This window comes from Scardinius erythrophthalmus, assembly GCF_964197995.2.
Source record: "Scardinius erythrophthalmus genome assembly, chromosome: 3".
NCBI classification, from domain to species: domain Eukaryota; kingdom Metazoa; phylum Chordata; class Actinopteri; order Cypriniformes; family Leuciscidae; genus Scardinius; species Scardinius erythrophthalmus.
Genome location: NC_138223.1, coordinates 6,616,446 through 6,642,693, shown reverse-complemented (window position 1 = coordinate 6,642,693; position 26,248 = coordinate 6,616,446). Strand labels below are relative to the sequence as shown.

At 40.0% G+C, this 26,248-nt stretch overlaps 1 protein-coding gene across 1 annotated transcript in view; it reads right to left on the bottom strand.

Annotated features, from left to right (window-relative positions):
• Positions 1–26,248, bottom strand: part of erbb4a (erb-b2 receptor tyrosine kinase 4a) — a 214,634-nt gene that overhangs the window by 16,117 nt on the left and 172,269 nt on the right. The window contains exons 14-20 of the mRNA XM_081362522.1: positions 25,854–25,947; positions 25,123–25,277; positions 23,160–23,204; positions 22,748–22,880; positions 20,103–20,225; positions 19,900–19,998; positions 17,843–18,028 (exon numbers count right to left, since the gene is read on the bottom strand). Of these exons, the coding sequence (XP_081218648.1) occupies positions 17,843–18,028; positions 19,900–19,998; positions 20,103–20,225; positions 22,748–22,880; positions 23,160–23,204; positions 25,123–25,277; positions 25,854–25,947 (835 nt within the window). The remainder of the gene's footprint in view (positions 1–17,842; positions 18,029–19,899; positions 19,999–20,102; positions 20,226–22,747; positions 22,881–23,159; positions 23,205–25,122; positions 25,278–25,853; positions 25,948–26,248) is intronic.

The window sequence follows — 26,248 nt, the reverse complement described above, 5'->3', positions numbered from 1 at the left end:
CGTCCGGGGATGGAGTCGCCATTCTCCAGCGAGAGGCCGAACTCGAGACAGCTCGTCGGCCGCCTGGTTCAGGTGTCCCGGGATATAAATGGCTCGAAGCGACCTCAGATGCTTCTGACTCCATATGAGGAGGTGGCGAGCGAGTTGCGACATACGGCGGGAGCGTAGACCACCTTGATGGTTGATGTACGCTACTGTTGCGGTATTGTCTGATCGGACTAGTACGTGCTGACCCCTGAGCAACGCCCGGAAGCGGTGCAGGGCGAGACGTACAGCCAGCAACTCGAGGCAATTGACATGCCAAAGGCGCTGGGGTCCTGTCCAGGAGCCCGCGGCAGCATGACCATTGCACATGGCGCCCCAGCCCGTGTTGGAGGCATCTGTTGATACAACAACATGCCGGGAAACTCGTTCTAAGGGCACTCCGGCCCGTAGAAAATTGAGGTTCGCCCACGGGGTGAAGGTCTGACGGCAGGCTGGAGTCACTGGGACTTGGAGCGTGCCGTGTTGCCATGCCCACCTCGGGACTCGATCGCGAAGCCACAGCTGAAGCGGTCTCATATGAAGCAATCCCAGCGGCGTTACTGCGGCTGCGGATGCCATATGCCCCAGGAGCCTCTGAAAAAGTTTCAGTGGAACCGCACTCTTGCCCTCTAACTGACGAAGACAAGTCAGCAGTGACTGCGCGCGCTCGCTCGTAAGCTGCACGCACATGGCGACCGAGTCGATCTCCATACCGAGAAAAGAGATCCTCTGCACGGGGCAGAGTTTGCTCTTCTCCCAGTTGACCCGAAGGCCCAGACGAACTAGGTGCCGGAGCACTAGGTCCCTGTGTTCGCAAACCTGGTCTCGAGAGTGAGCTAGGATCAGCCAGTCGTCGAGATAGTTCAGGATGCGAACCCCGTGTTCCCGGAGGGGAACAAGGGCTGCCTCGACGACCTTCGTAAAGACGCGAGGAGACAGGGCTAGTCCGAAAGGGAGAACCGCGTACTGGTATGCCTGTCCCTCGAAAGCAAACCGTAGAAACGGTCTGTGTCGAGGTAAAATGGAGACATGGAAGTAGGCGTCCTTCAGGTCGATCGCTGCAAACCAATCCTGCGGCCGCACACACTGGAGGATGTGTTTGGCCGTTAGCATCTTGAACGGCAGCCTGTGAAGGGAGCGGTTCAAGACGCGTAGGTCGAGGATCGGCCGTAACCCACCGGACTTCTTGGGTACGATGAAGTAAGGGCTGTAGAAGCCAGACTTCTTTTCGGCTGGAGGGACAATTTCGATCGCACCCTTCGCCAGCAGGGTGGCGACCTCCGCTCTCATGACAGGGGCATTGCCACCGACCATAGTGAAGCGGACTCCCCTGAAGCGGGGAGGAGATCGCGCGAACTGAATCGCGTAGCCGAGCCTGATGGTTCTCGCGACCCAGCGGGACAGTCTGGGAAGCTCTAGCCAGGCCTCCAGAAAGTGCACCAGCGGGGTCATACGAACCACAGACGTACCGTCGGTGGGGCAGCGAGGCGGAATGACCGGCACCGGCGAGGGTGGCATAGCGGCCCTGTGCGGGGGCACGGTCATTAACCGCGTCCTGCCAGAGGAGGCCAGGGGAGGGCGCGCGTCCCACGGGGGCGTGCTCTGGCAGGGGTCTGGCGACAGAGGGGGATGAGAGGAGCGAGGCCCGTGGGCGGCGCGTGCTGTCATCCCGCACCTCTGGGACAGAGGAGGGCGGCAGTGGCGGGACCCGAGGGTGGCGCGCACTGCGGCCCTCGGGCTCTGTGGGCTCAGGATTGGGATTTTCGATTCTGTCTTTAACCACATTAGGGTGCTGCCCGTCGTGGGACGAGCAGCGGGGAGTGGAGAACAAAAGATTCTCCCCCGGCCCTCCACCGGGGGAAGGAGTGGCCCTGCTACCACCTCCTGAACAGAAAGGAAAGCCAATCCTGAGCTGCCCGTCTCAGGAGCGCCGCTTAGCCTGGCGTTTAGCGGGCGGCGGGGCTGGAGAGGGCTGTGGCGCCTTCCTGCGGCTTCCTCCACGACGCGACCCCGATGACTGCTGCTGGGGCCGTGCGGGAGGGGCGGGAGCCGCAGGAGGGCGCCCTCGGCGGCGAGCAGGCTGAGGCCTCTGAACCGGTGGCTTAGCAGCAACAGCACGCCGGGGCAGAATATGTTTAATGGCCTCAGTCTGCTTCTGAGCAGTCGAGAACTGTTGGGCAAAGTCCTCGACTGCACCGCCGAAAAGGCCGGCCTGGGATATGGGAGCGTTGAGCAGACGAGTCCGCTCAGGCTCACGCATATCGGCCAGGTTCAGCCACAGGTGTCTCTCCTGGACCACAGCTGTGGACATCACCAAACCCAGGGAGCGCGCGGTCACTTTCGTCGCCCGGAGAGCGAGGTCAGTGGCGGCGCGCAGCTCATCAAAGAGCCCTGGGTCTGTCCTACCCTCGTGCATGTCACGGAGCATCTTGGCCTGGTAGACCTGTAAGATGGCCATGGCATGCAGTGAAGCAGCTGCCTGTCCCGCCGCTCTGTAAGATTTCGCCACCATAGTAGACGAGAATCTACAGGCTTTGGAAGGGTGCTTTGGATCACCACGTGATGAAGCGCTTGCCGGACACAGCTGCATCGCGACAGAACGTTCAACCGTGGGAATCCCAGTGTACCCACAAGCATCAGCTTTATCGAGGGGAGGAAAGGCGGAGAAAGCCGACGAACGATCACGGGAAGACATGGGAGCCTTCCAGGACCGCGTGACTTCCTCATGCACTTCCGGGAAGAAAGGAATTGGGGTTGGGCGGCGACGGGTGTCAGCGGCCGCTCCCAAAAACCAATCGTCCAGCCGCGAGCGCACTGGATCAGGTGGCAGGGACCACTCAACACCAATGGCCGCGGCTGCCCGGGAAAGCATGGCGGTCAGCTCGGGATCAGACTCGGGCAACGCTGACACGCCCGAGGGCGGCAACGCAGCCGAATCCTCACTTCCCGAGGACTCGCGCCCACCTTGTGATGCCGCGATCGACATAGTATCTTCCTCTGGAGCTCCAAACGAGACGCGCTGGGGCTCCGAAGAGGAACCAGCGGTCTCAGTCTGTACACTCGCGGGAACCACTGCTGAAGAGGGGTGTGTGGACCGCGGACGTGTCGGCGGTATGTCCCACACAGTCACCCTCAGGTCACCCCGGCCACCAGCCGAAGTACTAGCCCTCTCGGAGTCAGTAGATCGGGGTGTGGGTGGGGGGACTCTCGCTCTGGTGAGTTCATTGAGTCTCGACCGCAGCATGGAGATGGTCATGTTCCCGCAGTGAGAACATGAGTCATCCATGAACGCTGCTTTAGCGTGATCAACGCCCAAACACGCTAAGCAGTGTTCATGCCCATCAGAGAAAAATATCTCGCGACCGCAACCAGAAGTGCACGGGCGAGGCATCTTTAAAAAGACGTGCCGCGTGCAAGCTCTTTTTGTGAGAGGATAAACTCCGCGGATGCTGAAGCGAACAGGGAGAAACACACTAACTGTCAGATCACTGAACAGACCAGCAGGGTAGTGAGCACTCGCTGAAATCGCCGTCACACCAACACCGGAGAGTTCGCTCGTCTCGAAGGTAAGAGAAGACTAACTCAGAATATTTGGCTTACAGGAGTGGAGAAGTTCTCGGCTCCGAAGCGAAAGCATGTCTGCATTGTGCTCGCGTACTTCCTTATATACCCCCTGCGGCGGGCGGAGTTACGCTATGCAAATTCCGCAGACCCATGGCATTTCATTGCCATTGGCTCGTTTTCTAATACTCGAAGGTGATAGGCTTCTAAGCGAAACCCCAATCGTCGTCATCCGACGTAACTCGGAGTGACCACGAAAGGGAACTGACATGTTTGAGAATTCTGAAGCGAGTAATTGTCCCTGCAAGTTGTGTTTCTTTTGCCGCTCATCTTTACTCTGAAAAAGATTGAATGGCACAGTTATAAAATTGCTTTCATTTCAGTCAGTGATATTTTGCAACAAAGAAAAGTGCAAAAAGATACCCTAAAGGACAACCAAAACATTTCAAGGGTGCACTTTAGATATATGAGGAAAGGCCTGGTCTGAATTTTTCCAATGTTTTTATTATGAATTCAACATTCAATCGAAGACAACAGTGACCGGCGGGCTGTGTCAAAACAGTAACTGTCTCATTCTCAACAGTAACATTCTCAAAATTATTTTGACAGAAGGAACAGAAAAGCAGAACCAAGAACATTGTGTTAAAATAAATGTTTTTGCCCTGAAACTTTTTGACATTACAGACAATTGTGAGAATTAAACAGGAGCAGAAGACTGATACTGAGAGAGTGTACTTCTATATCTCTAACATAAATCTCACACACACACGTTGTGTTCATGTTTTATGGGAACATTCCAAACATTTTATACTGTACAAACTGTGTATTCTGTCCCCTTACATTAACCTGACCCATCACAGAAAACTTTCTGCATTTTTACATTTTCAAAAAAACATAACTTAAGTTATAAGCTGTTTTCGTCATGGGGAGCAAAAATGTCCCCACAAGGACAAGGATTTCGTATATTGCCATCTTTGTGGGGATATTTTGTCCCCGTAATGTAGGGTTTACCAGGACACACACACACACACACACACACACACCGAGGCCACAATGTGAAATGTAATGCAAAAACTTATTGACATTATTCGATTACTTATTGACATATTGACTAGTGACATTTTGTATTACATTTATTTTGTCTTCAATCTGTGTACAACCTAAAAGGTTGACATAAAAAGTATCAGTAAATTGAATGTCATGGACACATCAAGGTACTAAAATGAAGTTAATTAATACATACATTTTCAACCTTGTTTAGAAAGAAATAAGTTAAGTGAACACTTCAAAAGTTTTGGGTTGGGAAGTATTTTTAATGTATTTAAAAGAAGTCTCTTATGCTCACCAAGGCTACATTTATTTGATCAAAAATACATTAAAAATAAACAGTAATATTGTGCAATATTATTACAATTTAAAATAATAATTTTCTTTTATATATTTTAAAATGTAATGTATTCCAATGATGGCAAAGCTGAATTTTCAGCATCATTACTCCAGTCTTCAGTGTCACATGATCCTTCAGAAATCATTCTAATATGCTGATTTGCTGCTCAAGAAACATTTCTTATTATTATCAATCTTGAACAATGTAAAAGGTGTTCCTGTCACTTTAGATCAATCTAATGCTCCCTCACTGAATTAACTTCATTACAGTTTTTCTTGATTGCTTAAACGCTATAACCAGGATTCTGAACTAAAATTTCAAAACTATAACGCCGTTTATCAAAAAGCACACCCATTTCACTAAACTATAAACACTCTTCCCCTGTTTTGACACATGAGTCAGATTTGTTGAACTGTCACTGCATAAATCTACACACAAATCCCTTCATTTCTCATTGCCTACACCCTGTTGTCATTTAGAAAGCACTAGCATTCAATATTGTTCAGTCAAGTCAGCACAGCTTCAGCTCAGTTAGCACACAACCCAAGTGGAAACACTAAGAGTCACAATTGATCACACACACCAATCAGAACCTTCAATAGATAGATAAAAGGGCCAGAGTCAGTTCATTCAGTTTTGGAACAATGGATCCAGAAAGACATGAAGGAAGAGGTCGAGGACACTGGAGTGGAGGAGGAGGAGGAGGAGTAGATGGGAGTGGAGGAAGAGGAGAAGGAAGAGGATGAGGAGGAGGAGGAGGAGGAAGGGCAAGGGCAAGGAGACAAGTCTCGGATGAAATCCGTGCCACTCTAGTTGCCCATGTTTTTGTCCATGGTATGACAGTGAGGGAGGCTGGGCCAAATATGAGTCGCTTCACCGTCGCCTCGATCATAAGAACCTTCCGGCAGAAAAACAGGTACAGTAGATGTACTTCAGACTGCTCTCTACTATAACTTTTGAGAGCTGTACTTTGTGCTGTTACTACACATACATGTACTGTAGCTGTTGCACTATACTACTGTAATAAAAAGAAATGCATCAAATTGCCTCACATACAGATTCCATTTTGTAAAAAGGATGTGTTACAGTTACAGTAATCAGTACTTCTATTTTTCTAGGACACAGAGACAATGAAATGGAAGACGCCTGCCAAATATTTCAGGTGATGCGTGCCAGCGGGGAACAGGCATGCAAGTGGATTGTGGGAACCACAAGCAACATCATTTACCAGTTTTGGAAATGTTGTTTTGAATTTATTGCACCAGTGTGTAAGACTGTGTTGTAGTGTGTGTGTTTGTGAGGGCTTGTGTGTGACGTCTGAGGGCAAAGTTTGGTTTTTCAGCAAGAGTGAATGGTTTTAAGAAATAGGATGTTTGGAGAACTGGGTGAGACGTAATGGATTTGTTTTTACTGTTTTGAGAATACGAGGCATATGTTAAAGCAATCGAGAAAAACTACTAAAATGTTAGTACTGTACATATCAGTTAAACATACATAGTTGTCATGTAATTTATTATATATAATTTGTATATTGTACTTGTGTATCACACACAGTATTTATTTAAAACTTAAACAATTGTATACATTTACACTTCATGGTTTAATGTATTCTGACAATATTTACTTGTAATAAATTATTAATTCATATATTATTAAATATGTGCACATACTTATCACTCAATTTATTAAGTGTACATATTAATGAATGTATAGCCAACATTACTGAACAAAATATAACAAATGTCAATAATAAATGTTTCAGGTAGCAGACCAATCACCCAAAACAGTATAACACAATTTATAATGCATTTATTTATTTGGCTACTTTAAGAGAGCCCGAATGGAGCCATGCCAATAGAGTTACAGTGCAGTAAAATGAAAGTGTATTTAAAACAGATTACTTCTGGGATTGGACAGTCAATCAATGGAAATGTTGATTACTACGAGCCTCAGCATACCTGAGCCATGTAGTATTCATTCTGTCCTGTATCTGTTAAAAAGAATTAAAAACCCATGGAGCGTGTAAGACATTAAACACTTGATTCTTCAGAGCTAAAGCAGCGGTCATGGCACAGGGGAAGAGCAGCGCGAGCCCTGAGGGAATGAATTTCTGTTTAATGGTTAATAAAAATAAATGGATGGTTTGTAAGACTATGGAAAGATGCTGTTCATTTAGAATAGTGCTGTGTAATTTATCCTTTGAGAGATGCTGGGCTTGCACTGCTGTTGACACAGTTATGATGTGGACTGGGTACGTTTTATTGCCGTTAAGTGACTGGAGAATGTGCATATTATTCATGCCAAATTAGAGAATAAACAGTAAGAAATGTAGATAGGGACATCTAAAGCCAAGTGCTCCATTTTAAACATCTGTAAAATATTGGGGGGAAAAAGAGTCATATTCTGAAAACTAAAAAGGTAACACTTGATTTCCATAGTCCTTTAATACAGTCTACTAAATATAAGTACCTTATTACTACATCAGTCATTAGAGTATCAATAGAGTGTTTGGTTAATATCTGCTAACAAGTTATTTTGATGCTCCCCAACATATATTATACTGACTATAAGTAACTTTACATGTCTGTTTATTCAACTAACCTGAACCCTAACCTAACAGTCTACCAATATTCTAATGAGAGTTAGTTGACATGTATTTGCAAAGTAATTTATAGTTAGCAGAATCTAAAGTGGACTGTCAAAATAAAGTGTAACTTATAAATATAAAATTAAAAATAATAAATAAAAATATATTTTTTATAATAAAACCGCTTAATCTACTTATCAAACCTACTACAGCAAACTTGCAACCTGTAAGCAAGCTGCTCATTTCACATGCAAAAGGCTTAACCAATCAATTTCGAGATTATTTGCATTTTGATTTGTTTATTTGGAATAGAGCAACACGATTAATCGTTAAAAGATCGCAAACTCGATTCTAACACCCACACTATCTTATCCCTAAATGACAACGATTCAGCTTTGTCTAATAAACCTTTGACAAGTTTGATGACAGTGAACATTCAAGTCTGTGTTGGCGCTGCTACTGAGCCAGAGAGAGCCAATGTCATGTACAGATTTGAAACAGCTTCACAAACAGTCTTTTCAACCACACAGTATCATTATTTCAGTCTTACAATAATTCAAATGATCACAGAAGTATATAAAAGTTTATAGTTTGGATATAAACATTGATATGGTAGTGATCAAAAGAGTAAAGCTGTCGTTCAAAAACACTGATTCATCCAGTAATTAATGAATGAAGTATTTATTAGTGAGTCGTTCAAACTGATTTTAAACTAAAGTTAATTGCATGCTATTTTGTTTAGTTTCGAATCGTAGGAGTAACATGATGGCTATTTTTAACAACAACATCAACAAAAATCGATTCTCAATTTATCCAGAATCGTGAAACTCGAACTGACGATCATGCAAAATGAAATAACCAAAAACAAATACAGCATAAAGACAGTAAATAGTGTGATGTTGACTTAACAGAGAGTGATTTGACATGGTAAAGGTCCATTAAGAATAAACACAATCAGATCATTTTCAGTTTGATATTACTGGGTTTAATAACTGTTATGGTTGTTGACAAGATGTCAAGGTTTGAATGGTCACCAGCCAACCAAGACACTAAATTAATGGGAATGCTAATGGATAGCTTTCCTCAAGTATTATAGACTTCCTTGAAAGTAGTGGTACATTTCTAAAAGCATCACTTGCTTTTAGGACTTTTGAGCTCTCTATATTCATACCTTTAACTTTAATTGAAAAATAAAGAGGGAGAGAACACATAGAAAAAAAAAAAAAGCTAGCAAAGAGCAATCCTTTGTGTCCACTGTTTGAGAGCATGCAGATGAAAGTAGGAGTATCCTAATCAAAACGCAGCCTGCGTTTAGCATAAGTCATCTGCATGCCGATCCAGGGAGCGAGACTTAATGCCGGCGTGAGGTGCATTCGGGGGCATTCATGGAGCGTCTTCTCATCTCACTCTTTTATGCGCCAGCTTTTATGTGAGCATTAATAAAGGTTAAAGTTTCCTTGGAACGGAAGAGAAGAGGGTCCCTCGGTGCCCTATTACAACATATTCTTGCCTCTGGATAGGCAAATAACAAAAATTAGACTCACTTGATTATTTGGAACTAATTAGAGAGTGAAAAGAAAAGAAAAGAAAGAAAAAAAGGCGCTATGGTGAAAGCATGCTTAATTCTAAAGACAATAATGCTCACAGGGGTGGGAGGGGGAAGTGGGTTGGAACGAAAGGGAAGACGCACATCATCAGCATCACAATGGAAATCTATGAAATCTATGATCTAAAATTCTCAAGTTACAATCAAAGGTATGCATGTTATTATCACGTGGCTAAAGAGAATGATGCATAATATGGTTGCTGTGCAATCCTGTCAGAAAATAAAACTCAATTAGTCGATTTATGCACTATCTATATCACTATTCTTCAACAGTACACAGACAAAAAGAGCTTTCCATTAGTTAGTATGACAATTTGTTACGTTCATGTGTGCTCACCACAAACATGCAATGATTTTGACATGTTTTGAAGGCATCAGTACTGTATATTATCTATTTTAGAAAAAAAAGTTGCCATAATGAAACTCGTTTTATAAACTCGAAACTATGTTTACACACTTAGAACTCCTACAAGGTCAAAGTGAGTCAGTCATTCCTGAATTATTTTTGATTTATCCTTTAATATTGCTCTTAAAAGCCTAGCTTACTTGTGATAATGCAGCAGTCACGCTCTTTCCATAAAACATGGTTGTGTTGTACACTATTGACAATAGACTTTTTTGATTGTACTAATGTGACCGTACCTTAAAGGAGAACTCCGGTCAATTTTAACATTGAGCTCATTTTTTTGTACATTTGGAGTGCTGTCAGTAGAGAACAACGACAAAAATCAGTGTTGCCTACACCGAGTTATTCTATTTTTAAAATGTGCACCCTGTTGACTTCAATGGGGCAAGTACTAAATCTGCTTTTAGCCTCTTAACATCCTTGATGTGTCATTACAAGTGCCCAGCCAATGTGAGTGATTCCTTCAGAGTGAACACGAGTGAATCTGACTGCAGTAGATGTGAAAGATATGTATAAAAATGATGTTATTTAAGCCAGCGCAAATACCTGTGTTTACATCCTGTTTTTCGGTTGAAGTCCAAACTAGTCGATTGCCGAGTTCACGCGCATAGGTTTAGTTACCTATGATCACGCGCGTGAACTCTGCAATCGATTACTTTGGACTTCAACCGAAAAACAGGATGTAAACACAGGTATTTGCGCTGGCTTAAATAACATAATTTTTATACATATCTTTCACATCTATTGCAGTCAGATTCACTCGTGTTCACTCAGAAGGAATCACTCACATTTTCTGTGCACTTGTAATGACACATCAAGGATGTTAAGAGGCTAAAAGCAGGTTTAGTACTTGCCCCATTGAAGTCAATAGGGTGCAAATTTTAAAAATAGAATAACTCGGTGTAGGCAACACCGATTTTTGTCATTGTTCTCTGTATTGACAGCACTCCAAATGTACAAAAAAATGAGCTCAATGTTAAAATTGACCGGAGTTCTCCTTTAATGGTGACACCAACAAAAACAGTCTGAGACAGAAAAGAAAAAAAAAATGAGTTGTGTGGTAAAAAAAAAAAAAAAACTCTTATTATTAAGATATTATGTGTAACTTTTTAGCGCAATTTTCCACCGGACAAATTTGCGATTGTTAACTCATGATTTCTGTTCTGTCTGTGCGCACCAATCTTGCACTTCTATCTACTCCTCAACCAGACCACCTAGAGACTTCGGGTTTTCGGCATTATGTTAAGGAAGGTCTAATCTCGGGAACGCACAAAAAAAATCCAGGAAAAGATTTACTATCTCTTAGTGTTGTGATCCCATGACGTGAGAAAATTGCGCTAAAACACTCACTGAGTTTTTATTACTTGTTTTAAATTGTGACATTTCAAAGTGATATGTTGCCATGTGGGGATTACCGTGGTCAGCAAATAGAACTGGAAAATACTAGACTGTTGGCTGCACACATTCAGAAATCTCTGAAAACATCCCACGTGCACAACTGAGCACTTATTTTCTTCGAGTAATGCATTTGCATTCACTCACAAACAAACACGTTTGTAATCCTCAAAAGAAAAGATGGCACTAAGAGCCACTGTATCCCCTATAGACTTGCATTAATAAAACAGAAGATGTATTAATAGACTCTACATACTGAAACTGTGCAATGGGAATATACGTATATGAAAATATAAATATATATATATATATATATATATATATACACACACACTGTATATATATATATATATATATATATATATATAAAATAATATATATAAAATCCTCTTGTGGAGACTCCTGAAGCATTACATTGTTTTCCAGAGACATTGCGAGTCTTGTCTCTACCCCCAACCTTCGGACTGACAAGAGCACAGTGGTGAGAATGTCATTTCATCAGGACGAGTCTCAAATGACACCTATATTCAGTCTACAGGAACACTCTTTTTCCGGGGCATTGTAGGGCACTTTTCTAACAGTATAATAGGTTTTGAGATAAATAGATTCACTGGCCCTGATACAGGTGTATTTCACATGATCTGAGCGTGATAAAACCAAAAAAAGTGTTAGATGGACAATTTCCATCTAAAAAAAATTCTAATTCACACTGAGTGCTGCACGATTGTCTTTTTTGCTCTGATTGCCGAGACTCAAAAAATGTTCAACTCTGCGTAAAACGCAGCGCTCATCAATGTCACTTCCTACCTAGTCGTCCAATCACAGTAGAGGAGGAGCGGGACAAATGCCACAACAACCGACCGTTACATCCTGATTTATACAATGACAAAGGTGTAGCAACTGAGACAGCTCAGACACACAATTATTTGTTATGTTTAACAATCCATAATAATGAGCAAACCATGGGCTAGAGTTATCTGAACTACCCCCAAACTGCAACTAAGGCTCGCATCACAGCAACCGAAGCGTCTCAACTGAAAAGCTGCATCGCTGAAGCACTCTCAAGCTAGAAGTTTTCAGAAGAATACCTGCCATTTTCAGCAGGCTAAAAACACTTTGGCGAACAAATGGCCTTACTGTAGTTCTACACTGCCATCCACAACACAATGTCACAAAACTGAATGAGGGAGAAGAAATGTATCAAAGCATAGAAAGAGCATCTCATTTAAGTCAGCATCCATTTACACAAGGTTTTCAGGATTTCAGCTGGCCAGATTCTCACCCAATAGTGAAGATTTCCAGGATCTGAAGAGCAAAGGTGAGCTTCTCTATTCCCAGAGTGTCCCACTGCCCCCTCACATGGCATCTGCTGAAATGTCACCACTCAGGTAATAAACCAATAAATCTTTTTGATATTTAGGAGAGTAAATATCACAAAGTAACCCTGTTTTTTTGAAAAGTAAGAAAGAAAGAAGCAGGAAAGAGGTTGCTATTAATAATGCAATGCCAAAACTCAATATCAAGTGTAAATTCAAGAAATAATGTGTAAAGCAACAAGTAATCATCAGTTTCATGGTGAGCTCACTGCCACTATAATAAATAGTTATTAATTAATTATAAAGAAATATAACAGTATAAATAAATATGTATTTTGTCATGGTCATTCTGTGAAATATGCAGTTTTGCTGTCATTATGCAAAACGATTTAACTGTGCAATGCAAAGAGAACATAAATTAGGGTATTCACTGATAAGTCATTATATTTCTATCTACTATTTATTGGTTTAAATTGATTTATATAGTTGTGATCTCCGAGTTCATTAACCATACAAAAGGAGAAATTATTTCCATTTGATTTTGAGAAATGTTAGAGTAATTGTGGGCTGTAATGAAAGGTTCGAGAACCTCTTTCACGTTTCTCGAGTCCCAAGCGAAGGAGAGGCTAAGATTGAATGCCATGAAAAGATGAAGGTGCAAATTAAACCAGAATGCCATTAATTTCCATGTTCCATTTCTGGTAATGGCTACAATTTCAATGACACTTCAGATGACATGGCCTTAGCTCTTCGTTCCCATTACAAACTGCAATTATCTACAAATTACGCCTAGTGTCACTAGTGGTGTCAACAGCTTACAACCCCAAACCCTACACATGAAATCCTACAGTTTAATAGACAAACACACATTTACACACACATTAATGTAGGTGGAGAGTGTTTCTAACCAGCTCACAAGAAGAATCTCGTATAGCAGTTTTCCTAATCTGTAAGAAACCTCATTACCTTTATGATCCTTGAAATGAGTAGAATCCATCTATATGTGACCCTCTAAACAACCTGATGTCACTAGTATTCATAAGTGTAGGTGTAATTTTTGTATTGTTTGTTTGAACTTATGTTTGCTTTTTACATTTCGTTGTGTTGTGCACTACTGGACCACCGTACAAACTGGTTTCTTGAACATGACAATGAGTTCACAATACTCAAATGGCCTCCACAGTCACCAGACCTTTGGGATGTGGTGGAATGGGAAATTTGCATCATGGATGTACATACCAAAAATCTGCAGCAACTGTGTGATGCTATCATGACAATATGGACCAAAATCTCTGAGGAATGTTTCCAGCACCTTGTTGAATCTACGCCATAAAGAATTAAGGCAGTTCTGAGGTCAAAAGGGTCCAACACAGTACTAGTAAGTTGTCTCTAATAAAGTGGCCAGTGAGTATAGTGGAACATAATTCATTTTGTTGTGTCATTAGGTGAAAAGATCCAGAAAAGTCCCTTTCGTGATTAAATATGGAAAGTATGTCGATAGCACAGCTATTAGAGCATTCATGTATGGAAATCAATCTCGAAAGCCAGTCATTACTGCTCTGCACAAGGTTTAGTTGCATGCAAATACATCCTATAGAAACAAATTTAGGTTTCTCATTGGATACTCCACATAAAAATAGTAGATGAATGAAAAATGGAATGGATAAGAGATTTGTGTGTGACCTGGAGCTCCGTTAATGAGGCCAAAGGAGATGAGTCTGCAGCAAACCAAAGCCGTTTGTGCGGGGAAGAGACACGGAGGTACTCACAGAGTACACTGCGTTTCCAAGTCTGCATCTCAGGAGAACACACACAGTATGCAAAAGAGGGAATCTTGGAAGAAGATCCCTTCGGCACAAAGGGAAATTTCTGATGAGGGGTTCCTAACTAGTGAAACCTATTTCACAGTGGCAGGTCCACAAAGACATTGCCAGACAAAAATAAATTACACAAGATGCCTTGTTGTGCATAAGAAAATGATGTTTTGGACAATTATGAATAGCTCTGTAATACTGTGGATGGAAATGATCAATTATAACATTTCCTTCTTTGTTGCAACTCCCTCTTGCACAATAAAAGAACAACTGAACTGTAGGCACACAGAGCTGCCGATAGTGATCAAAGCATGCTGGGAAAGATGCTTGTGTGTTGGGGGTCTGCCCACCGTCATACATGCAATGTCATTCGTGCAAAGGGGGTTAACATCAGTTCTGATTGCCCAATATCTCATGGGCATCGTAACAGTAGCTATTGAGATTCAATTTGAATTTGAGCTATTATTCAATTGAGAACTGAGGCACGTAATCTGCTTTAAATACATCATCCAATAATGAGTGCAATCTCATCCTCATGCCGAGGTTATTATTTCACTGTGTGCAGGAACAGTCTGGCAGCTAAATGAGAATTTGGCCGGTAACAGCATTTTAACATTTTCACAGCGTGACCGGGAAAACCTCTAGCAGCGGGTGTGTGTCACAGCAGAATTCCGGGGCAGGAATAGGCAAGGTTGTCGAGCGGTTTGCTCAACCTACAACCTGATTAATAGGTGCCATTAAGCCAAAGCCCAAAGCTGTGAGTTACAACAAACCAGCACCCATCTCTTGAACTCAGCCAATCCATTTACAGCAGACAGATTTAATGTTTTTAAGGCGGTGGAACAGAGGGGACTAAAATGGGAATGCTGTGAAATAGAACGCAGAGTTCTCAGGCATTTTGACCAGGGAAATCATTAAAAAATGAATTGATAATAAAAAATAAATAAAAAATTAACAAGACTGATGTGGTAGAAAACCAGTTTTATTCTTTAGTTCGAGAACCGTACCTGTAAGGCAACATATTGCCATCATATAAAAATCAAATCAAATTTTTAACGCAATTTTGCTTCAGTATGTAAAAAAAAAACAAAAAACATAATGAATACAGCTATAATGTATTTAAAAGCTCAGTTAAAAGTCACAGTATTTTTAGCTCCAAGATGAAATAAAGAATGATGACAAGGCTTAAACACATGCTTTCTTCACTTACCCAGCATGCCCTTTTATATAAGATTAAGCAGTAGACCAACAAAATAATTTGTATACTGTTATTTTTTAATTTATAAACACATTCTTAGTGAATGAAGGAAAATGCAAGTAGAACTGTGTGTATATTAAAATACTGCATAATGTGCAGGTTGATATTCCCTAGAAAACACAGTGGCACTACCAAAACATTGCTCGGTTTGTTTGATCGAACCGTAATAGCAGCATCAGTTAAACAATGGCATGAGTCTCGGGCAGGACTATCTGTTCGTCCAGTTACTAGAAAATGGGCGGAGTGATGCCATGCATCGTATTCAAATCTCATTTAATACGATTTTTGAGTATTCTTTTTGAGAACTATATTGTATGACTTCAGAAGACTGAATATACTGCATTTTTGATGGACTTTTTTTTTTTTTTTGCTTTACAGCCATTGGTCACTATACATTTTTTCCATTTATTTCATCCATTGTGATTTCAAAAAAGTCTTTGTTAAAGCATCATACGCCATGAACCAAGCCATTAAGCTACGAGGCGAATCATAACTTTAAAAACTTTGATTTGAAAATTGGACAAAAATAGAAGGTAAAAGACTGTGAACTTAACGGCCTTAGAGATAGAAAGAACTACAGTCCCATTAAGCTTTGCAAACAGCATAATCAATTTAATAAACAATATTTGAAGCTTATCGCAAAATATGCATTTATTTAAATATTGGAGAATTTTAAGAGTGTAGGGAGGCCGACTCAATCATGTAATTCACAGTGCTTCATGGGAGTGGGAGGAGCTTACAAGATCTTTTGGCATGTTTTGCTTGTTTCGACTCCTATCAAAGGCGTCGATTTCAGGGGGGACGGCAGGGACACGTACCCACTAGATTTCGTCATGAGTCATTTTGTACCCACCACTTTTAACTTCCGTCCATATTAATTTGACTTTTGGTTCGATTTTTTTTAATCGTTTTCAGTGGTTGTGAGGAGCAATATGAGAGAGAAATTTGGTAATCGTCTGACCCAACAAAAAAACATTATAATATTCATTTTATTTTATTTTCCGTGTTCGCATTTATGAGGGAAAAAACAACGTGTCAGTTCTCGGTTACGGACGTGAGCGCTCTGAAAGCGGCACTAAAAGACTGCTTTAAAACTTTCACAGAGACCTCAAATAGAACAGCTGCCTTTCTTTAAAGTGAATTTCATTTTGTATTAATTACATCTTAATTTTAATCAATGTTTCATGAACCAATTGCCTGGATTTAATAAATAAGAAGTAAATATAGCAGAATCATGACATGGAGGCGCCGGCGAGTGAACTGGAGTTCGTCTCATAAATGAACCGAAACTTAGCGTATAATGCACATTCACATTCACAGCGTATTTAGACACATTTAGACGCATTAATAATCATTACTTTTACCGGTTCTTTGTGGCAAGCTTTATGCGTGCGGTCGTGCACTTGAGTGCGGCTATATTACGTAAGCTCATTATCCTGTAGGCTATATAAGTAATTAAATTAATATAAAGGGGCGATTTGTCCACGAATTACTTAAATGAACAACTACTAGTCGACTAGGAAAAAAACTTTTAGTCGGAAGCAGCCCTTATTTCACATATTTTCGAACCAGGCAACAGGACATGTGTTGAGCGAGCGACCCAGCGGAATGAACGAGCGGAGCGGAATATTCAGAAATGCGCTCTCCACTCACAAGCTCTGATCGGAACAAACCCGAACCTCACTGTCTGCTGAACTTGCGCAGAAACATCAAAATATAACCAGCTTTTTAAAATGGTTTTTAGAACTAAACACTATTTTAGCACAAATTATGGGCTTATTGGCGATTTTTTTATAATTATTGACAAAATTAGAATATAGTAAAAGTTTTTTTTTTTTTTTTTAAGTTTTGGTTGGGCCTGCTGAAAAGTGGGGCCGTGCCTGAGCTACAGGACATCGTCTTTCAAAACATAACCTGCGCGAAAGAGAGAAAAAAAATGAATGCGTCATTGTACCCAGCACTTCTGAAAATGCACTTCCGAATGCGTCTCTGTCCCCAGCACATTTTAAAACCAAACTGACGCCCATGACTCCTAGATTAGTTGAATTTTCTGTACAGCATCATGGGTGATGTAGTTTTTCACAAATTCTGCTGTTCAACAAGATAATTTTTAGACTAAGTTGAAATAATGATTTACAACCTCATAGCTCACACTAAGGCTGTCTTTAAAGGTTTATAAGTTATCGTTAAAAATCTATTTCCCTATGGATAACCGGAACCCGACTATTGCACTCTATAAAGTCATGATCTGGGAATGAGCAGCCTGAATATTCTGCTGAATAAAAAATTTTGAGCAACAGCAGAGTAGATGGTGAAAGAATCTTAATTTCTGCATAAACTATTCCCTTACATACTAATACACGTACATACTAAAATAAACATCTTCTGAAGTCAAAAGCCAAGGCTGTATACAAAAACACACGACTTCCTGCAGTATTCACAGGGATGATGTCTCACTGATAACACCAACACGTGAAATCAGTCTTACCTTTGCGATCTGCACGCACCAGTTGAGCAGCAGCTGGGAGCCGATGTTCTCCTGGTGCTCATGTACGTAGTCCAGCAGGCAGCCGTGGGGCATGAGCTGAGTCACCAGCTGAATAGTGGGACTCAAGCAGACCCCCAACAGACGCACTAAATGAGGATGCTCCATGCTGGCCATGATCAGCGCCTCCTGGAAGCCAGAGAAAGAAAAGATCAGGTCACTGCTGAATTTTCAATTATGGGTTGCACTTCTGCTTTGGGGAACTTCCACTCAAAAAGACTGAAACAAATCTTGCGATACAAATAATCCTTATCAGCCAGTTTGACTGTCAATTTCCCTTCATATTTAATTTTCAGACGTCAGAAGAATAACATAATGGTATTTTAATGTGATATGGTATCACAAGAAAATCTATGGTATCATTCACTGCATTCTTTTCCGTTGCAACATCATGAAAAGAGACAACATATACAGTACAGCTCATTTTTGGCCTGCTCTCCCGATTTAATTTATGATTCTCTCATTTTTCTCCCAGAATCCTCACATCTCTTTCCAGGTGTTTTCACACGGATGCTTTAAAATGTAATTGTCTCCCCTTTTCGCTCCTTATCCCTATTAGCAGTGTTTACTGGAACGTTTCTAAAGCAGGGAAAAGCAGTATTTGTTATCTGTCAAAATGACGGAAAGCACTTTGAGATATTATCACTCAATGCTTAAGTTAATGAGCATTTTTTGATTAAGGCAACATATTTTACATCATACAGACATATATTACTACAATGATTTTTAACACGTCTGTAATATTGCTGCGGAAATAATCAAGCTTTTGGGGTTATTCGTGGTCTGTTCTAGTAATTTGTTTATGCTTTTACACTTTTAAATGTCCTTTTAATGTTTGATGGTTGAAGGGTGAGTAGAATAATGTCACTTCATTGTGCATTGCTTATTATTGCGTTCATAAAGCGAACCCTTCACTGACTGTTTACAGTTTAATGGAATTTACTCCCATAATGTGCATAAAGCATCATGGGGTGAAGGAAAAAGGTGCATATAAAGCATATCAGGTCTCTCTGCAAATGCCATTCTACTCTTGCCTCCTACAGCAACAATGACCTCCATTAGTGACGGCTGGCCTGTCTTACTCAATTAGCCATACGTTTCAAAAGTATATACAGTTTTATGTGTTACAGCGGAAAGAGGGATGAGTAGCGCTGCATCAGCTTGCCTGCTTATATGTATTTGCACGGATAACAGAACACACAGACATGCACAAAGGGATTCCCAGGCAATCACAGTCAGCCGCAGCACGTGAGGACACGTTTTGATGGCTTTTTAAAGGAACTTGACCTCTCTCTGAATTTTGGGAGAGCAAGATAGAACGAAATAGAGACAACAAGGACAAAAAAGGAGAACTGATATATGACAGATCACTGTTATTGAACCATTCTCTCTGCAGATCATCCCTTCCTATTTTCAATACTACTTTACTATATTTAAAGTCGAGATAAATTACACTTACAACTCATGTTATGTCTGTAATATGATGCATTTAAGTATATTAAAACTAAATATTTAAAAAGACCCGAATGTGAGCCAGCTCAATGGAAAGTATGGTTATTAAAAAATAATAAGGTATATATTATTATTGCCATAACATTTATTATTCAAACTGACACTTTAATTACTTCTGTAATTATTAGAACAGCATTTATTTCTTTAGAGACATTAAAAATATCTTTACTGTCAGTTTTTATTTAATGTATGGTGAAAAAAAGTATTTAAAAAAATCTTACTGATCCTAAACTTTTACATGATAACTTGTTAACATAATTCAATAGTCAGCCAAAGACCTGTTTCAGAGGTGAAGGAAGATATATCATATTTTGATCAAATTTAAAAAGGGTAAACTTTTTTTTCTTTTTTGGAATAACAAATTATGCAAAAATTAAGACCAGGAATGTGTATTAAGAAAACTAATTTTATTTTGTCACAACATTATAGCTAAATTGATTGAAAATGCAATTATAGTGGTATTATTAAGATCAAGGTAGTTAACTCACATCCATAAACTCCACATTGGCTTTAGGTCCTGTACTTTCATTGAGTATCTTTATAGCCACTGGAATCTTCACTGTTTCCCCTTCTGGAACCCAGATTCCCTTTTAAAGAAGACATCAGGATCGTCAATAACACCTTAAATCATATAAAATCACAAATGCTGATAGGTAGACACCCCTATGCACACAAAACTTAGAGGTGCTACCTTATAGACCATTCCAAAGGCTCCAGCTCCCAGAATCTTGACCCTCTTGAGCTCAGTTTCCTTCAGTATCCGCAGCTGAGCCTGGTTTGGTGCTGTACCACTGGGCGTCAATGGCTCCACCAACTGCTTCAACAACCAAGTCTTAGATCAGTCACAACGTTTGAATGCACAAATACACAGAGCTCCAAAACAAGCTCTTAGAAGTTACATTTAACCATATTTTTAGGATTAAATTTGTTTATGCAGTAGTTATTGGGCCTCAAGAGGGAAATAAAAGATGTTACTGGATATTTGTAGAGTAAACAGTTGTGAAGAGAACCAAGCTTGTGAAGATGAGAGGGGTAGGGAAGAAGGAAAGGTTGAGAAAGATGAATAGAGACATAATTGCAAAATACAAAGTAGCATTTGTAGTTTCATTAGCGCAAGGGAAAAAAGTGTGTGTGTGTGTGTGTGTGTGTGTGTGTGTGTGTGTGTGTGTGTGTGTGTGTGTGTGTGTGTGTGTGTGTGTGTGTGTGTGAGTCTTGGACTCGTTTGTTTATGCTCAATAAACAGATTGCAGACCTGTAGGGAAAAAAGACCCAGTGTTCTTCAGATAATTTGACTGTTAGGAAATTAAAATGTACATTTTTAAGATGTGATGAGAGGTGTTAGATTTAACTGACAACCAAAAGATTGAAGGTTCAAACCCCAGTTTGAGGTTGATCCATGAGGTGCCATCATTGTGTCTCCAGTAAACTGGCAAATTAGAATTTTTTGGTTGATCTTTAATCTCCACGATTTTATTTCTTTTGTGGATCCCAAATGAAGAACTTTAGCAAAATGTCTAAAGTGCTCTTTTCCGACTGATATAACTTGCTACCGAGCACCAAACATGATTTAAAATAAATAAAATAAAATAAAATAAAATAATATAATATAATATAATATAATATAATATAATATAATATAATATAATATAATATAATATAATATAATATAATATAATATAATATAATATAAATACATGCAAGTTATGCAGAAGTGTAGTGTGAACATTCTGCTAAACATCTGCTAAACAACACAGAATAAAGAAAGATTTATGGATTTAGAATGACATAAATTGAATAAATTATTTGGGATGAACTATTCATTTCAGGTTTCTACAGGGGAATTGTCTCTGTAAGAAGTGCATCAAAATCAATTGAAAAAGTATTTGCTAAATGACAAGTTGTTTTCCTGAATTAAGGAATTAAACCTTGATAACAGTTTCACAGACAGACATTAAGCCAGGATTAGACCTTAGTTCATCACTTAGAACATTTAAGCTTTTATAAACATTCATTAGAAAAAAAAGAAAAAAACATTACTGGTGTGCATCTTGAGACAAAACAATGGCACTGACATATTTTAAGATATGTCAGTGCAAGTTGCTAACAGTTCAAACATGCTCAAACATGCATTTTAGTCTGGGACTAGGCTTAAAACTTGAAACCGGGGGCTTATTTATGTTCTTGTTTATGAGAAGAAAGAATGTATCTCTCATCGCACCCTATACAAACAGCCCACTTTCAATCTTACCTTATGAAAAAGGCATTTTTATAGTGACATTTTAACAATCTATAAACATGTAAATTTGGTTATCCATTATTCAGGACTAACAGTTAATTTAAGTGACCAATCACAGCACAAAACAGAAGGCTATCACTTGGTTTTATGGATGTGTCGACTGAACACACACAATGTGGAGCTGTCCATATACGTGGTGCTGAAATACAGCATATATACTGAGTATTTGAGGGAGCTGTCCAGATACATGTATGTTCTGAAAAAGCATTTGTCTAACATTCACTGTTAAAGGACAGTGTATGGGTAGAATAATAATATAGAGCTTTCCTTTCTGCTTAAGTAAATGAGTGTTTCAGGATCAATATAACTATCAACAGAATTTCAAATTATCTCAGTTTAAGCAAAAAAAGCGTTAAAAAAGCACATACAATGGAAGTATATGGGGAGAGGCATTCAAAATGCTTTAAAGCAGAAATGGGCAGCTTGTATTTTTTAGGCCACTTTTGTTAATTCTTTAGTGTGAAATTGATCTGTAAAGTAAGCTACACTTTCAGAACATCTGAGGTAATCGGCAAACATTTGGGTGGTCTAGACCTCTCCTTTTCTTATTCTTGGCAGAAACGCATCACTTTCTACTTGAACAGAGGTCTCAGGTTTGCTAAAACGGATTTCAGGATTCTAGTGCGTGAGTGTCTCTGTCAGCTTTTGGATACAGGGTATCTTCTCAAGCTGACAGCTGTCTATAACACTGTTGCTCCACCTGCAAATTATCCAAACCAGCATAGACAGGCCATGTTTTTTAATAGGCTGCACAGTCATTCAGGGCAACAGGGCTATGCATTAACCCAACAAACCTGCCACACATTTAAGGAAGGCCCTCCGCTGAATACTTTATGTGCTGTATACTGGGGAATTTTTAAGCATGCACCTTACCAAGAAACAAAACGAAAAAGAAATGAAAAACCATGTGGACAGGGGAGGAAATTGATGCAAGGTGACAGACAGAAGAGACACAAGATATGATGCATAATGTATGGAATGTTCCTGTTTTAGTCAGTGCTTACTCATTTACTACACATATGAGAACAGGACTCTCTCACCTCAGTCTCAAGGAAACGACGTAAAGCTCTCTTTTTCTTAATGCTCTTTCTGCGGATGTAAACGGCCACACCAAGAGCTATGATGACCATTACAAAGAGAGCCCCAATAAACCCAGCCGCAATCAGAGGAGTCCTGGAACATCAAAAGAAAATAAGTTGTAATGCTATGAGTGTTTTTTTGTTTGTTTTTTTGTTTTCAAACCAGTTGAGCAAAAACCCCACCCTGCATAGCACTAATGCTATAGAAAAATATTTGTATTTTATTCTACTAGTTCATTATTATTATTTTTTTTATAAATATCTATTTATGTGATCAAATATTAATATTTGCTTTTATTTGCTGTTTTTTTTTTTTTTTTTTTTTTTATTGCAAATTGTCCTTGACCAAAGTTGCATTTGTGAAAGCCCTTACCTGTCCAACATGCCAACACAATCTTGCACTCGTGGTCCAGTACAACTGCAACACAGACATTCATATTGAGTTATAATCAAAATATTTGAGTTATATTGCTACAGACTAGATTAAATTATTGATGGTAGTATTTCTTAAACTGCATTCAATTTATTCAGATAAATAAAAAAGAACAAAATTATTATCCTTTTCTTTTAATTACTGTATTAGAGCAATGATAATCTGATAAACTCACAAAGACCAGATACATTACAGTTATGCTAATAGGAAAATTGGGTTCCACTTTATTTCGATAGTCCACTTTAGACATTCTACTAACTATGCAACTACATGCCAACTAACTCTCATTATAGTATTAGTAGACTGTAGTAGATTGTCAGTTGACTGTTAGGTTATGGTTAGGTGTTAGGGTTCGGGTAAGTAGAATAAGTTGACTCGTAGTTGCCAAGTTACTCATAATCAGTAGAAGATCTATTGGGGGACCATGAATATAAAGTGTTAAAGGGATAGTTCACTTTGAAATAAAATTTTGGTATGTTTTAGCTTACCTCAAGGGCATCCAAGATGTAGGTGTCTTTTTTTCCACAGTAGTTTCAATTTTGATATTTTTAGGTCAAACCATTCTTGTCTGTCAGTCATATAATGCAGGTCTATGGTCACTGTCTCAAAGAGCATGCACAGAGTCCAAATTAAAACAATTTCCCATCATCCAAATTAAACAATTCCCCATCGTAAGGACACATCGATGGCCTAAGACACGAAACGAGCGGTTTGTGTGAGAAAACGAACAGTATTTATATTGTTTTTACCTCTTGAACACAGCCACGTCCAAGTGATCTGAGGGCGCGCGCGCATCCTGGTGTGTGACGTGTACGCAGACTGGTGCATAGATATATACTCTAGATGTCACCTTAAAGACATTCGTTCCAATGAACTGGCGTAGTGTATATATCTATGCACCAGTCTGCGTACACGTCACACACCAGGTGCGCACGCGAACTCAGATCACTTGGATGTGGTTGTGTACAAGAGGTAAAAACGATATAAATACTGTTTGTTTTCTCACACAAACCGCTCGTTTCGTGTCTTAGGCCATCAATGTGTCCTTACGATGGGGAATTGTTTAATTTGGATGATGGGGAATTGTTTTAATTTGGACTCTGTGCATGCTCTTTGAGACAGTGACCATAAACCTGCATTATATGACTGACAGACAAGAATGGTTTGACCTAAAAATATCAAAATTGAAACTACTGCGGAAAAAAAGACACCTACATCTTGGATGCCCTTGAGGTAAGCTAAAACATACCAAAATTTAATTTCAAAGTGAACTATCCCTTTAACAGATATTAAGCAGACAGTCTACTAATACTCTAATGACAGTTAGTTGACATGTAGTTGCAAAGCTACTTAGAGTTAGTAGAATGTATAAAGAGGACTATTGAAATAAAGTGCTACCGAAAATTGTGCTTACATGTTTAAATAAATGTCACAATGTGAAAAGAAAATACCCTTTATTTTCTTCATGCAAAATACCATTTCTTTCCATTTTCTTTTGATTTGAAATGTGACCGGGACATGTTTTCGTGAGATTCACCGAAGACTATTACAAACTAAACACTCAAGCTACATGTTAATCATTTTTTTAATGTTTAATGTCAAAGACTTTTTTGTCCAATGAAAAATGTTGGCACAGTGTTAGGTGGACACTTGATGTCCAATATACAATCTGGGTCCTGCAGCAAAACCAGTTGCGGACCACTGATCTGTGGAGTCAGGAACCTGTTCTCTCTGCTCTCAAATCCCCCAGGCCCATGTGTCTAAGACTGAATGCGGTAAGCACGACAGCTTTACCCACATGGGCAATTAGGTCCGTGCTCTGGGCATATTGTGTTTGATGCAGTTAAAGGAGGAAAGTAGCTTACAAATAGATTCAAGTGCAAACACAAGCAAACAGCCTTACCCCTGGGTGCAGTTGGGGTGGCAGGGATGGCACTCGTTGTTGGTCTCAGCATATTTGAAGATAAAGCTGTTTGCTCCCTGCAGACCATCAGGGCATTTCTCCACACAGTTAGGCCCATCTTTCAGATGCAAGCATTTCACGCAGTGATCTGGACCCTGTAATGGGAGAAAAGAGAATGATAGAAGATTAGGAAATGTGTCTCAAGAGACTGAAGCACTGTTTAAAAGATGGAAAGGAAATGTAATTTAATCAAACAAGCACAGACGTGTAATATAAGTTCAAGGATGCATCATTATTTTGTATCTTCATACTAATTCTAACACATTCAACCACATCTTATGAAGTTCCAAGGGCAATTGACACCGGTGCAGACCGACGACGACAGACACTTCGTCGGATCAGTGTGTTGGCGTCTGTTGGAGCTTGTTTTCACCGATTGAACTTGCTGAATTGGAATTAAAATGTCTAAAGAAGTGATGTGCTGTAAGCTGGTGATTTTCGGTGTTGTTCGGCATCTGTAGGTATATTGTGAATTGGCCTCTACAGGACTTTCTGGTCCCTAAATACAACTTATGTATCTTTTTATATGCAGTCTGAAGCTGCATATGAGAATAGGACGCATTCGACTCTGCCAGAAATCTAGGCTTTTCTGTTGTTCGATGACAAGGTTATCAAGTTTTATTTGAAGCAAAACAAAATCCAGCAACGAAATGTTCTCACATGACTCTTACCGGGCCATGGCAGCTCAAACTTCTCTCTCCGGCTTTTTCACACTGGCTGTCACACTCAACACAAACTGAGCCATTGGCATACTCTCGAACATCCCTTGAACAGACAAAGAATAATGTGTGATAAGATATGTATTGGATGGATACAGAATTTGTTTACAACATGTAGTGTACTTTTTACATAGCGACCAGGGGCTAGTGTGATTAAGTCCAAATCTAGGTCAATTAACTAAACAGACATACAAGAAAAGCCATAGAAATCAATGAAAGTGGAAACAGCTTAAGGATCTGTCAATGCTACTTTCATCTGTTTCTGCTGTTGATAGTTTCATTGAGACTGTTAGAAAAGAGCAAAGGAAGAAAGCTTGTCGATTAAGACCTTAAAGAAGCATCTAAGA